The sequence below is a fragment of the Bombina bombina genome, chromosome 6 (genome assembly GCF_027579735.1).
Source record: "Bombina bombina isolate aBomBom1 chromosome 6, aBomBom1.pri, whole genome shotgun sequence".
Classification (NCBI taxonomy): Eukaryota; Metazoa; Chordata; class Amphibia; order Anura; family Bombinatoridae; genus Bombina; species Bombina bombina.
The window spans coordinates 1,029,328,745-1,029,343,558 of NC_069504.1; the positions used below are offsets into that span (position 1 = coordinate 1,029,328,745).

The 14,814-nt window shown below is 39.9% G+C and overlaps 1 protein-coding gene across 2 annotated transcripts in view; it reads left to right on the forward strand.

Moving 5' to 3' along the window:
* Positions 1 to 14,814, forward strand: part of LOC128662430 (carbohydrate sulfotransferase 1-like) — a 62,805-nt gene that overhangs the window by 31,480 nt on the left and 16,511 nt on the right. The window contains exon 4 of one of the 2 annotated variants that reach the window (XM_053716216.1): positions 657 to 681. The exons of the other annotated variant lie outside the window; for it this stretch is intronic. Coding sequence (XP_053572191.1) covers positions 657 to 681 — 25 coding nt within the window. The remainder of the gene's footprint in view (positions 1 to 656; positions 682 to 14,814) is intronic. 2 annotated transcript variants of the gene reach the window in all.

Sequence of the window (14,814 nt, forward strand, 5' to 3'; positions counted from 1 at the left end):
GCTCTCAATTCCAGAATGTTTATTGGTAGGAGACTCTCCTCCTGATTCCATTGTCCCTGAGCCTTCAGAGAATTCCAGACAGCGCCCCAACCTAGTAGGCTGGCGTCTGTTGTTACAATTGTCCAGTCCGGCCTGCTGAATGGCATCCCCCTGGACAGATGTGGCTGAGAAAGCCACCATAGAAGAGAATTTCTGGTCTCTTGATCCAGATTCAGAGTAGGGGACAAGTCTGAGTAATCCCCATTCCACTGACTTAGCATGCACAATTGCAGCGGTCTGAGATGTAGACGTGCAAAGGGTACTATGTCCATTGCTGCTACCATTAAGCCAATCACCTCCATGCATTGAGCTACTGACGGGTGTTGAATGGAATGAAGGACACGGCATGCATTTTGAAGCTTTGTTAACCTGTCTTCTGTCAGGTAAATCTTCATTTCTACAGAACCTATAAGAGTCCCCAAGAAGGGAACTCTTGTGAGTGGAAAGAGAGAACTCTTCTTTTCGTTCACCTTCCATCCATGCGACCTTAGAAATGCCAGTACTAACTCTGTATGAGACTTGGCAGTTTGAAAGCTTGAAGCTTGTATCAGAATGTCGTCTAGGTACGGAGCTACCGCAATTCCTCGCGGTCTTAGTACCGCCAGAAGAGCACACAGAACCTTTGTGAAGATTCTCGGAGCCGTAGCCAATCCGAATGGAAGAGCTACAAACTGGTAATGCCTGTCTAGAAAGGCAAACCTTAGATACCGGTAATGATCTTTGTGAATCGGTATGTGAAGGTAAGCATCCTTTAAATCCACTGTGGTCATGTACTGACCCTTTTGGATCATGGGTAAAATTGTCCGAATAGTTTCCATTTTGAACGATGGAACTCTTAGGAATTTGTTTAGGATCTTTAAATCCAAGATTGGCCTGATAGTTCCCTCTTTTTTGGGAACCACAAACAGATTTGAGTAAAACCCTTGTCCTTGTTCCGACCGCGGAACCGGATGGATCACTCCCATTAATAAAAGATCTTGTACGCAGCGTAGAAACGCCTCTTTCTTTATTTGGTTTGTTGACAACCTTGACAGATGAAATCTCCCTCTTGGGGGAGAGAATTTGAAGTCTAGAAGGTATCCCTGAGATATGATCTCTAACGCCCAGGGATCCTGGACATCTCTTGCCCAAGCCTGGGCGAAGAGAGAAAGTCTGCCCCCCACTAGATCCGTTCCCGGATCGGGGGCCCTCGATTCATGCTGTCTTAGGGGCAGCAGCAGGTTTCCTGGCCTGCTTGCCCTTGTTCCAGGACTGGTTAGGTCTCCAGCCTTGTCTGTAGCGAGCAACAGCTCCTTCCTGTTTTGGTGCAGAGGAAGTTGATGCTGCTCCTGCTTTGAAATTACGAAAGGAATGAAAATTAGACTGTCTAGCCTTAGGTTTGGCTCTGTCTTGAGGCAGGGCATGGCCTTTACCTCCTGTAATGTCAGCGATAATTTCTTTCAACCCGGGCCCGAATAAGGTCTGCCCTTTGAAAGGTATATTAAGCAATTTAGATTTAGAAGTAACGTCAGCTGACCAGGATTTTAGCCACAGTGCTCTGCGTGCCTGAATGGCGAATCCGGAATTCTTAGCCGTAAGTTTAGTTAAATGTACTACGGCATCTGAAATAAATGAGTTAGCTAACTTAAGGGCTTTAAGCTTGTGTGTAATCTCATCTAATGGAGCTGATTCAAGTGTCTCTTCCAGAGACTCAAACCAAAATGCTGCTGCAGCCGTGACAGGCGCAATGCATGCAAGAGGTTGCAATATAAAACCTTGTTGAACAAACATTTTCTTAAGGTAACCCTCTAACTTTTTATCCATTGGATCTGAAAAGGCACAGCTATCCTCCACCGGGATAGTGGTACGCTTAGCTAAAGTAGAAACTGCTCCCTCCACCTTAGGGACCGTTTGCCATAAGTCCCGTGTGGTGGCGTCTATTGGAAACATCTTTCTAAATATCGGAGGGGGTGAGAACGGCACACCGGGTCTATCCCACTCCTTAGTAACAATTTCAGTAAGTCTCTTAGGTATAGGAAAAACATCAGTACTCGCCGGTACCGCAAAATATTTATCCAACCTACACATTTTCTCTGGTATTGCAACTGTGTTACAATCATTCAGAGCCGCTAACACCTCCCCTAGTAATACACGGAGGTTTTCCAGCTTAAATTTAAAATTTGAAATATCTAAATCCAGTTTGTTTGGATCAGAACCGTCACCCGCAGAATGAAGCTCTCCGTCCTCATGTTCTGCAAATTGTGACGCAGTGTCTGACATGGCCCTAATATTATCAGCGCACTCTGTTCTCACCCCAGAGTGATCACGCTTACCTCTTAGTTCTGGTAATTTAGCCAAAACTTCAGTCATAACAGTAGCCATATCCTGTAATGTGATTTGTAATGGCCGCCCAGATGTACTCGGCGCTACAATATCACGCACCTCCCGAGCGGGAGATGCAGGTACTGACACGTGAGGCGAGTTAGTCGGCATAACTCTCCCCTCGTTGTTTGGTGAAATATGTTCAATTTGTACAGATTGACTTTTATTTAAAGTAGCATCAATACAGTTAGTACATAAATTTCTATTGGGCTCCACTTTGGCTTTAGCACATATAGCCAGTGACGTGCAGTAATAGGAGGCAGGGTAGGCAGTGCCTACCCTGTCCAATGAGGGAAAAAAAAAGTTTTCAAATAATATTTATTTTAAAAATAAAAAGTGTTTTTTCATCTTAATTTATTTACCATGCCCACCCTCCCCCCAAGGGTACCCCCCCCACCCCCGATGGTGATTACTACTCATTACAGTAGTTACTGTGCGCTGTGCGCTTGCGCTGGAAAATCACCATCCATTGTTGCGCAATTAGGAGGCAGTGAGCCGGTCCGCTGCCCTCCATTAATTGCGCAACAATGGATCTAAATAACTTTGTCTGCTCACTACAGAGCAGCGCCACCCACTGGTGACTCGCCCGGCCATCATACAAGCTTCATTGGAGGCGGTTCTCAAAACCGCCTCCATGATGACCTACATCACTTGAGCCAATCAGGCATTCAGCAGCACTGCGGGGAGGCGTGCCTGCTGGGCTGCTGATTGACAGGTGTGAGACTGGGTCATGACGTAGCGCCGACACATCAGACTCTGGCTGGCGGGAAGACTCAGTTGTCATTGTGGAGGGAGCTGCTGAGGAAGTCTTCGTGCGTGCCCATGCTGCTGCTGTTTCAGTGCAGCCTAGTAACTGACTGATTGTGGGCCTTGTGTTGTGGCTGTCTGTGGAGGAGGGCTGCCCTGGAGGACAGGACTGTGTGCTGCCTGGAGCCTGGAGGAGACTCAGAGGACTGAGGAGGAGGACAGTGGTGGACAGAGTCAGAGAAGCGGAGCCAGTGCCATGTGGGTGCCGGACCTGGTGGAGTCAGAGTGACAGAAGAGAAGAGAGACACTGATGACCCGACCGGATTCTCTCTCAGGTAAGTAACCTCCGACCAGACCACTAACCACTTAGGTTAAACATGTTAATAACTGTTCATAATGTGGCTAGTCATTTTTTAATATGAATGTTGTTTTGTATACAACAAGATGAACTAGAAATGCTGGAAACACTGTTAGGTAATGTAGGATCGGATGGAGCTGTCATTGTGTATTGGAACATTATATATATATATTATTAATGGTCTTCAATCTATATTGTAAATAAAAATTATGTATATTATGATAATATACATAATTTTTATTTACAATATAGATCGAAGACCATTAAGCACTGACTGGTTGAAATGCTAGCTTATCTATGTGAGAGCATGATTGCAGCCCTTATGAACGCTGGGCTGTGTTTTGTAGCTAAGCTCTTTTTCCTGCCCTCTCTCCTGAGTCCTGTCAGCACTCAGCTCAGCTGTCTGTGCAGTGTGCACAGTGTATCGTTAGCAAGCAGCCTTCATGAAGAAAAGAACAGGGAGAGATATTGGGTGATAAGTTCAGTTGCTTGCTTCCTGCTTAATGTCGGCTCTCTGATTCAGTGTAGGATATCCTTTTGATTTATTACCGGTATTGCTGCCCCATGCTGCTTTAGCACTTCTGTTAGGAGAGGTCATGGAGCATTCTGCAGAGTGCCGTGTTCATAAGTAAACAGAATCAGTTATAAATTACTCTCTCAATCCCCATGGCATTAACTATGCTTGTGCTACCTAGAGAGAGAGAACTGCTTAATATCTTTGTGTCTTTTAATACATTTTATAATAAAGGCATAGTGAAGATTTTTTTTAAGTGTATGTCCCTCCCAAGACTGCTTGACATTTTATTGTATGAAGAATATATGTATACAAATTATATGTAATCAATTCATTTACAAGATATATATATATATATATATATATATATATATATATATATACACTGTATATATAATTTATATATGCCTTGTACTTGAATTGATTAAACATATGTTTTCACAGATTTTTGGAATAGATTGGTCTTCATAATAATGATAATTTGCCCATATTCTATCAGTGGTCACTATATGATCACAGCCTTACTTTAGTGCTTAAGAGTTTTTTTTCTTTAAAATCACATGTGTGAGTTCTGTTTGTTCTGAGAATAGGGGTTAACACATAGTTAAAGTACTGCTTGAGAGCTGCAGAAATTGTCTCTGACTCATTCACCAGTGATGGTTGCACAGCTGGGTATACTTTAACTATGTGTTTACTCCCTTTGTGGGTGAAGCTACCTGTGGGGTGGGGCTTTATTTTAAGGGGTGGGGTCTAGCGCCCCACTACCTTGAAAATTCACCAGCCACCACTGTGGATTTCTAGATCTCATAATCAGAGCAAGCATTTTGTTATCTGGCAAGAGTTTCTGTTACAATCCTTTAGACTAAAATCAAATGTTTACTAAGTTGACCAGTTTTCCAAGACACCATTTAAAGGGACATGAAACCCATATGTTTTCTTTCATGATTTAGAAAGAGCATGCAATTTTAAATAACTTTCCAATTTACATCTAATATCAAATGTTCTTCATTCTTTTGATATCCTTTGTTGAAAATCATATCTAAATATGCTCAGTAGCTGCTGATTGGTGGCTGCACATAGATACCTCATGTGATATTGGCTCACCCATGTGCATTGCTATTTCTTCAACAAAGGATATCTAAAGAATGAAGGCGTATCCTAGCCACTGCCTCACCAGCCTCTGACGTCACTGCACGTCACTGCATATAGCACAGATATCTTCCTCTGAATCAGACATGTTTAACACACTAGCAAATAAACTAGCAACTTGGAAATACTTTTCAAGTAATTTACTATAATATGAAAACGTACTGTGCCTATAAGAAGCACAGAAAAAGTTATGACAGTTGAAAATTAATAAACTGAAAAGTTATAGCATCAAATCTTTGTAAAAAACACAATTTTAGCAAAGGATTGCTCCCATTAGCAAAGGATAACTAACCCTGATAGCAGAAAAAAAAAAAAAAAATACAGAAATAAACGTTTTTTTTTTTTATCACAGTCAACTACAATCTCACAGAATACTGAAGTGTAAAATATACATACATGACAGCCTGATACCAGTTGCTGCTACTGCATTTAAGGCTGAGTTTACATTATATCGGTATGGCAGAATTTTCTCATCAATTCCATTGTCAGAAAATAATAAGCTGCTACATACCTCTTTGCAGATTAATCTGCCCGCTGTCCCCTGATCTGAAGTTTACCTCTCCTCAGATGGCCGAGAAACAGCAATATGATCTTAACTACTCCGGCTAAAATCATAGAAAAACTCAGGTAGATTCTTCTTCAAATTCTACCAGAGAAGGAATAACACACTCCGGTGCTATTATAAAATAACAAACTTTTGATTGAAGGTATGAAACTAAGTATAATCACCACAGTCCTCTCACACATCCTATCTATTCGTTGGGTGCAAGAGAATGACTGGTAATGGCAGTTAGGGGAGGAGCTATATAGCAGCTCTGCTGGGTGAATCCTCTTGCACTTCCTGTTGGGGAGGAGTTAATATCCCATAAGTAATGGATGATCCGTGGACTGGATACACTTAACAAGAGAAAATGTAAATGCACATAGATGAATTACATCTTTGAATAGAAACATATTTGCAATTTTCATGTATTGGCAAAAATGCTTCTAGTAAATGTTATCAGTCTTAGGGGCCGAATTATCAAGGGCCGAACGGCCCCTGATGCCCCTGTTTCCACACAAGCCTTCAGGCTTGCTGGAAACGGCAGTTATAAAGCCGCGGTCTTAAGACGGCTGCTCCTTAACTGGTCCGCCTGCTCTGAGCAGTGGTCAGTAATCAACCCGATCAAATACAATTGGGTTGATTGACACCCCCTGCTAGCGGCCGATTGGTCACGAAACTGAAGGGGGCGGCATTGCCAAGCAGTTCACAAGAACTGCTTGTACAATGATAAATACCGACAGCGTATGCTGTTGGCATTCATCGATGTCTGTCGGACATAATCCGTTGAGCGGATCATGTCGGACAGACCGATGATAAATCGGCCCCTTAGTGTTAACATTTTTCTCTGCATGTGCATGACACGCATAGCTAGATATTCTCAGTGCACCAGCCTTTTAAATACTGCAGCTGCTCAGAGCACCAGTGGGGCTTGTATCATGTCAGCAATTAACAAATTGGGCTCAGACATGATTCGGTACAGAGAATCATGACTGCCGGACCTCGCTGCTAGCGGACAGCATACACTGTACACAGTAAGCATTGCACAAGCAATGGCCGCCCACTACTGGCTGGTGGCCAGTCAGGCAACTAGGAGGACAGGGCCAGAGTGGGAATAAAAAGCAGCCCTGGAAAATGTTAAGACCAGCCCTATTTTGTGTTGAGTCAGAAGAATGTACATGTCCCATTTTTTCTCAAAGGGGAATACTGGGATAGTTCTTCCTCCAATATTTATTTTAGAATTAAAATATATAAGTTTGTATTAAACAAAAGTGCCAGATTGTTGTTATATAGGCACCCTACAACCTAATTGTATCACCACTTTAAATTGTAGCTTTGCAGTCCCAGCTGTTGAAGCTACCCAGGAAATCTCCTGGTATCCTGGTAGGCCAGTACAGCCTTGTAGCAGGGGCTGTCAATCATCCTGATCGGATTGGAATGAATTCAATCTGCCGCCTTTAAAGATTTAAGACTGCTGCTACCTAACCAACATTTCAGGCTAGCCAGAAACACAGGGGCAACAAAGCTGCTTTAGCAGATTGATAAATGGGGCCTATTGAGTTATTGCCAGATGGTACAAGCACCTTAGGCTTTCTGTGTTCAAATCGCTGGTGCTCGGTGCATACTTAAATACACATTTGAAACTGCAATATCTTTTATTAGAAGCATTTTTGCTAATACATTTATATTACAAACATGCTTTTTTACAAATAGTAAATGCATCCATGTGGATACCAATATTGGCTGGAATGTCCCTTTAATAGCACAGGTCTATGATCAGAGGCACATTAATATTTAGATGATCAAATATCTCCCCTAATTGACTGCATCTTCTATCTGTATGATTTATATTATAGAAATAAATCTGTCTGTGTGGTTTATTTAATGATAGCTTTTACTGCCAGTCTTTCATGCATAAAATATTTATATACAGAGATGTTAAAGTATATTATGCTTGTTTGACAGTTAATTAAAAACTATATACCTCTTTCTCTCTCTGTGTGACAGAAAACATGTTTCATATTTATTGTACAGTTTTGTTTTTTTGGGGGGGTAACCATTTTTTCTATCTGATCTTTTCTTCTTAGGGTAACTCATGCAGATTATATTTAGCCAATAAATACATTTAAAACGTAAAGGGGAATTTTGCCTATTACAGTTGATATAAGAATGATCTACTCTAGTGCCAGGATCCTCAGTGTATTCTTACCTCCTGTCCTCTTATGGACATTTTACAACATGGGGACTAATAATAAGTGGAAGACTTTTACCGGCAATAAGATGACTTCTTTATAATATTGCATCACATCTGGATTTTACTATAAATACAAATAAATATGAAGCGCTCATTTTATCCTTGAAAAGGCCATGAGAGCATGGTGAAACGTGTGTCGGATAATTTTCTTTTTTTTTTTTTTTTTCTTTTTTTTTATTATTCAACAATAGGAATGTTTATACATTGTTACAGTAGCAAGGAAAAAACGAAAATACAATACATGCTTAAATCTCTACTGCAAATCAAATATTAAAATTTTTGATTCTAACAAATGATTCATTTTTAACCTTGTACCACACAAACCTGTTGCAATTTTATCTATTATACAGTGACAAAACCAAAAACACACATCTCTCTTATTGATATCTAGCTACCGATACTCACATTTTATCATATAAAGTTCTACATTTACCAAACAATAATGAACGTTTTTCCCTTTCTCTTCCCTTCTCTTCTCCTCCTTTCCCTCCGTAGTGTCTAATTCCACACTCAAATATAACCACGCACAAATTTATAAAGACACAAAATCAAAACGGATACCTAAGAGATTACCTTAGATTTTTTTTTTTTTTCATTATTTTGGATCATTTTTTTTACACACATAATATACATCACAAGGAGGGGAGTTGTGGAATAATGGAGATTATAGCAGATAATAGTGAAGCAGTGCTATAATACCATCTGCATCCATCCGCTTTATAGAACAGTTGTATCTGCTCACTTGATATACAAAGTGGAGTATAGCCTTAGTGACGTATATATTTACAATATTGCTGCTTTTTATATATATATATATTATCCATGTTAAATATTTTAAATACATTTGGTATATAGTGACAGTTTAAAATCAGATGAGCGCCATCTTTAGAGTTATTATACCTCTATTCTAAGTGAATCCTTTCTGTATTATTAATCATATATAGTATTTCACTATTGCACCTCTGCTCTTTTTTTGAGGCATAAAGAATATATTGAAATATCTGGGACAATATTACGTTCATATATTTTATTTTGGAATTAAATACAGAGATACAAACAGTACTGAACTACCATTGGTGCAGCAGCTGCAGTGCCAACTGGGCCCAAGTTCTGAGGTGCCCATATCAGCCGGTCTATACACAGATGTATGCAGAATGTGTGCAATACTAATGTAAGGGAGCTTTCTATTAGTGCAGGCTGTCTATCATCTATCTATCCTCAAAATCATTATACTACTGAGTTACTTTTGGGGGCCAAAAATATTGCACCAGGGCCCTTTGTTGAGTAGGTCCACTAGTGGTACAAGTGTATCCTTCACATAAACATTGTTATACAGTATCCACTCGATTTCTTTTACTATTACTATTTTATTTTCTAGGCTTGCCTAGTAGAATAGCGCTGTTATACTGTGCCAATAATACAGCTGCAATTATTTAAAGGGACATGACACCTACATTTTTCTTTCATGATTTGCATAGGGCATACAATTAAAAAAAAAGTTTTCAATTAACTTCTATGATCAAATTTACTTAGATGACGTGCTATCCATTGTTGAAAAGCAGGTATGTAGGCTCAGGAGCTTTGCAAACATACTTTAAAAATATTATACATTTGCAAGAGAACTAGGTGATAGCAGTGTTTCTTGCCATGCAATTCTCCAGACATGTGAATGCTGCCTACCTAGGTATTCTCGTCAACAAAAATACCACAAGAATGAAGTAGCAGTAAATTGAAAACGTATTTAAATGATATGCTCAGTCTCAATCATGAAGGAAAAACAAATGAAGTTTTATGTCCCTTTAATACACATACAGATAGTATAGCAATTCAGGAATGCCTTCATATACATAATGCTATTATTTTGCATAAGTTTTAGTAAGATAATGGGTAGAAACCCCTCAATCAAATGTTTGCTTCCAAGATGGAGTGAGTTGAGTTCCGAAGTGTTGACCTACACTTTGTTGATAGGGTTTCTCTAACCAATCTGAGTCTCAATTTCCCCCTGGTAAACATGAAATGTCCACAGCACTGTATATATTCAATTATTCTTTATTCAGACATATATAAAACAGCAACGTTTCGTGACTGTGTGTCACTTAATCATTCTATACTTAGCTTAACACAGGTTTCTACTTTTAAACTTTCATTTTTCGAGCCAGTCACTCTGTGGTTGTACTCTGGCACCATCTTGTGGTTCTCTTGTGTAATTACTGGTTAATCTGTGAAGCAAGTAATTTAAAAACAGTACAGGGAGTGCAGAATTATTAGGCAAGTTGTATTTTTGAGGATTAATTTTATTATTGAACAACAACCATGTTCTCAATGAACCCAAAAAACTCATTAATATCAAAGCTGAATAGTTTTGGAAGTAGTTTTTAGTTTGTTTTTAGTTATAGCTATTTTAGGGGGATATCTGTGTGTGCAGGTGACTATTACTGTGCATAATTATTAGGCAACTTAACAAAAAACAAATATATACCCATTTCAATTATTTATTTTTACCAGTGAAACCAATATAACATCTCAACATTCACAAATATACATTTCTGACATTCAAAAACAAAACAAAAACAAATCAGTGACCAATATAGCCACCTTTCTTTGCAAGGACACTCAAAAGCCTGCCATCCATGGATTCTGTCAGTGTTTTGATCTGTTCACCATCAACATTGCGTGCAGCAGCAACGACAGCCTCCCAGACACTGTTCAGAGAGGTGTACTGTTTTCCCTCCTTGTAAATCTCACATTTGATGATGGACCACAGGTTCTCAATGGGGTTCAGATCAGGTGAACAAGGAGGCCATGTCATTAGATTTTCTTCTTTTATACCCTTTCTTGCCAGCCACGCTGTGGAGTACTTGGACGCATGTGATGGAGCATTGTCCTGCATGAAAATCATGTTTTTCTTGAAGGATGCAGACTTCTTCCTATACCACTGCTTGAAGAAGGTGTCTTCCAGAAACTGGCAGTAGGACTGGGAGTTGAGCTTGACTCCATCCTCAACCCGAAAAGGCCCCACAAGCTCATCTTTGATGATACCAGCCCAAACCAGTACTCCACCTCCACCTTGCTGGCGTCTGAGTCGGACTGGAGCTCTCTGCCCTTTACCAATCCAGCCACGGGCCCATCCATCTGGCCCATCAAGACTCACTCTCATTTCATCAGTCCATAAAACCTTAGAAAAATCAGTCTTGAGATATTTCTTGGCCCAGTTTTGACGTTTCAGCTTATGTGTCTTGTTCAGTGGTGGTCGTCTTTCAGCCTTTCTTACCTTGGCCATGTCTCTGAGGATTGCACACCTTGTGCTTTTGGGCACTCCAGTGATGTTGCAGCTCTGAAATATGGCCAAACTGGTGGCAAGTGGCATCTTGGCAGCTGCACGCTTGACTTTTCTCAGTTCATGGGCAGTTATTTTGCGCCTTGGTTTTTCCACACGCTTCTTGCGACCCTGTTGACTATTTTGAATGAAACGCTTGATTGTTCGATGGTCACGCTTCAGAAGCTTTGCAATTTTAAGAGTGCTGCATCCCTCTGCAAGATATCTCACTATTTTTGACTTTTCTGAGCCTGTCAAGTCCTTCTTTTGACCCATTTTGCCAAAGGAAAGGAAGTTGCCTAATAATTATGCACACCTGATATAGGGTGTTGATGTCATTAGACCACACCCCTTCTCATTACAGAGATGCACATCACCTAATATGCTTAATTGGTAGTAGGCTTTCGAGCCTATACAGCTTGGAGTAAGACAACATGCATAAAGAGGATGATGTGGTCAAAATACTCATTTGCCTAATAATTCTGCACTCCCTGTAATATAGCAACAATGACATAAAGAGCAAGATGTAGCAAATTATTTTACCATGTATTCATAATGTAACTTAAAACAGTTTATATTAAAGATACACAACTATGATTTTTCTTAAAGATTTTACCATCTAAGTTGTAGCTTAAATTAAGGTATATCAGAAATAGCAGGATAAGTCAAAATCTCTATTCAGACCTTTAGGGGCCAAGGTTTCCAATTTATGGATCCACCACATTTCTTTCCTTTTTAGCAAAGTCTCTCTGTCCATGCCATTCCTGGGCACTTTGATCTGTTCAATCACTTGCCATCTTAGCTGGCTTATTCCGTGTCCTTTTTCCAGGAAGTGCCTGGACAGAGGGGCTTCCATGTTTTTTCGCCTTATATTAGAACAATGCTGTGTCATACGGTCTCTCACTTTCTGTGTCGTCTCACCTAAGTATACCAGGGAACACGGGCATTTGATTAGGTATATAACATAAGTCGTTTCACAGGTATAGTAACCATTAATCTCAAATTTTTTCTCACTATGTGGGTGAAAAAAATTGGGGCCTTTTATTATTGAACTGCAACTCATGCAATTTAAACAAGGGAAACTACCCTTTTGTTTAATACCTATATGGGATTGTCTCAACACATTTTCTGGTCCTATGTCAGTTCTTACTAGTTGGTCTCTTATATTTCTTACCCTCCTATAGGCCATTAGTGGTGGTTCCTTAAAGTGTGAAATATGTTGATTACACTCCCTTAACACATGCCAATTTTTGCGTATTATTTTTGACACTTCACCACTAAGGGGACTATACTGTGACACAAACATCATTCTGTGGTCCTGGTCATATTTTTTATTTTTGGGCCTGGGATTTCTTATTTCTTCAATTTTTTGTTTAATAAGATTGGGGGGATACCCCCTATCTAAAAATGTATTTGCCATTTCTTTCATCCTATACTCACTATCTTCTTCTCTGCTTACAATTCTTTTTACCCTTAGGAGCTGACTTTTGGGTAGGGAATTTATTAGGTTTTTTGGGTGGAAACTGTCATATTTTAACAGCGTATTTTTGTCCGTATCCTTTGTGTACAGATCAAAACGTAAAGTATTTCCATCTTTATAGACTCTGGTGTCTAAAAAAGTGACTGTCTCCTCGCTGTAGGGGACTGTGAACTGTAGTCCCCTTACCATAGAATTAAGGTAATTTACAAATCTATTAAGGGTTCCAATGCTGCCCCACCACACGCCAAACACGTCATCAATGTAGTGCCCCCACACTGATCCGTGCTGTTTGAATATCTCATGTTCATATATCATCTTTTCTTCAAACTCATTCATGAAAAGATTGGCGTATGATGGGGCAACATTGGAACCCATAGCAGTTACCTTTACCTGCACAAACCATTCATCTTGGAATAAAAAATAATTCCAGTACAATATCAACCTGAGTAGTTGTTCAATAAATTCACTTTCTCTGTACGTGTACCCACTGTTCACCATGAGTGTCTTTTTTACAATCGCTATGCCAGTCTCATGTTTGATTGATGTGTAGAGACATTTGACATCCATGGTGAACAGTAGGTACCTGTCAGAATGTAGTTCCAACTGTCTTGCTTTACTTAAAAAGTGATTAGTATCTTTCAAATAGCTAGACATCCTAACAACCTCTGGTTGTAAAATTTTGTCTATGAATTTGGAGATATACAGATTCAACACTGGAGGCTATGGGTCTCCCAGGTGGCTTGCTGATATCCTTATGGACCTTTGGGACCATATAAAATATTGGATTACGTGGTGAATCTATATACAGGAAGTCTGCCAATTTTTTGTCTATGATTTCCATATCCATGGCTCTTTTTAATATAGATTGTTTCTCTTTCTGTATCTTAGTTAGAGGATTGGTGTTTATTTTAATGTAAGTCTCCTGTTCACTCAGTTGTGTCTTGATTTCCCCTACATAATATGATTTATCCATGATGATGGTTGCCCCTCCCTTGTCAGCCCCTTTAAGCACAATTGTGTCATTCTTTTTTAATTTGTTTAATGCAGCCATATCTTGTTTGGTGTAATTGATCATATTGACCAATTTACCTCCTTCCCATTTCAGGGCCTGATCTTTTCTATTTTTGTTGTCAGCTCTGAGTTTTTTAACAGCATTTTCTACAAGATTAATAAAAGTATTGACGCTATTATTATTAACAATTGGGTTAAAAGTACTCTTCTTCTTGAGTCCTAATGTTTGTAACGACCATTTGTCAGGGTTAATATTACTAATAGCCTCAATGTCCCTTTTATCATTATTGAACCATACTTTAAGCTTAATATTTCTAAAACGTCTTTGTAGATCTTTCTCAAGTTCAAAGTAATCGGTTCCTTGAAACGGGCAAAACGATAGTCCTTTCCTAAGAACATTGTTCTCATCGCTAGTTAAGGTATGTCCTGATATATTTACCACTATGTCGTGGTCACCGGTCATTTCTTGTTGCCCTTGCGATTCGACTTCCTCGTACCCTCTCTCTGTGCAGATGTTCCGGTTGCCTTTGTGATGTTTGCGGTCTCCCTGGCGACTTTGCTCTCGCCGCCGCTCAGTTCCAAAGGGGACAACAATGCCTGGTCTGATGACGCACCGGAGTTACCGGAAGTGCTTGTACTGCTTCCGCTACATTGTTGCTTCCCTCTCTGTTGATTGGTTCTCCGTCTCCAGCTTGTTCTCTGTGTCGAGCGGTTGACCTGGCTTCCATAATGCCACTTATAGACTCTACCCTGTCGGTAGTCATCCTCATCCCTCTGGAATTTTGTTCTTTTGGTCTCTTTGATGGCCTTCTGTTCTGTCGCTACCTTCTCGTCGATGGATTTCTCAAGCTTCTCAAATTCCTCTGGTAACAATGAGGTTAGTAATGTCTCTTTATGTTTATCTATTGCATCTGCTTGAATTTCCATTTCCTTTAGGAGAGATTCGACAGTCCGGACCATCAAGTCGTAAGAGCATTTGTTTATTATTGCTTCGAACTTGTCGCAATAATCTTTACTATTTTTCAATAGAGTAGGGCAGGTATT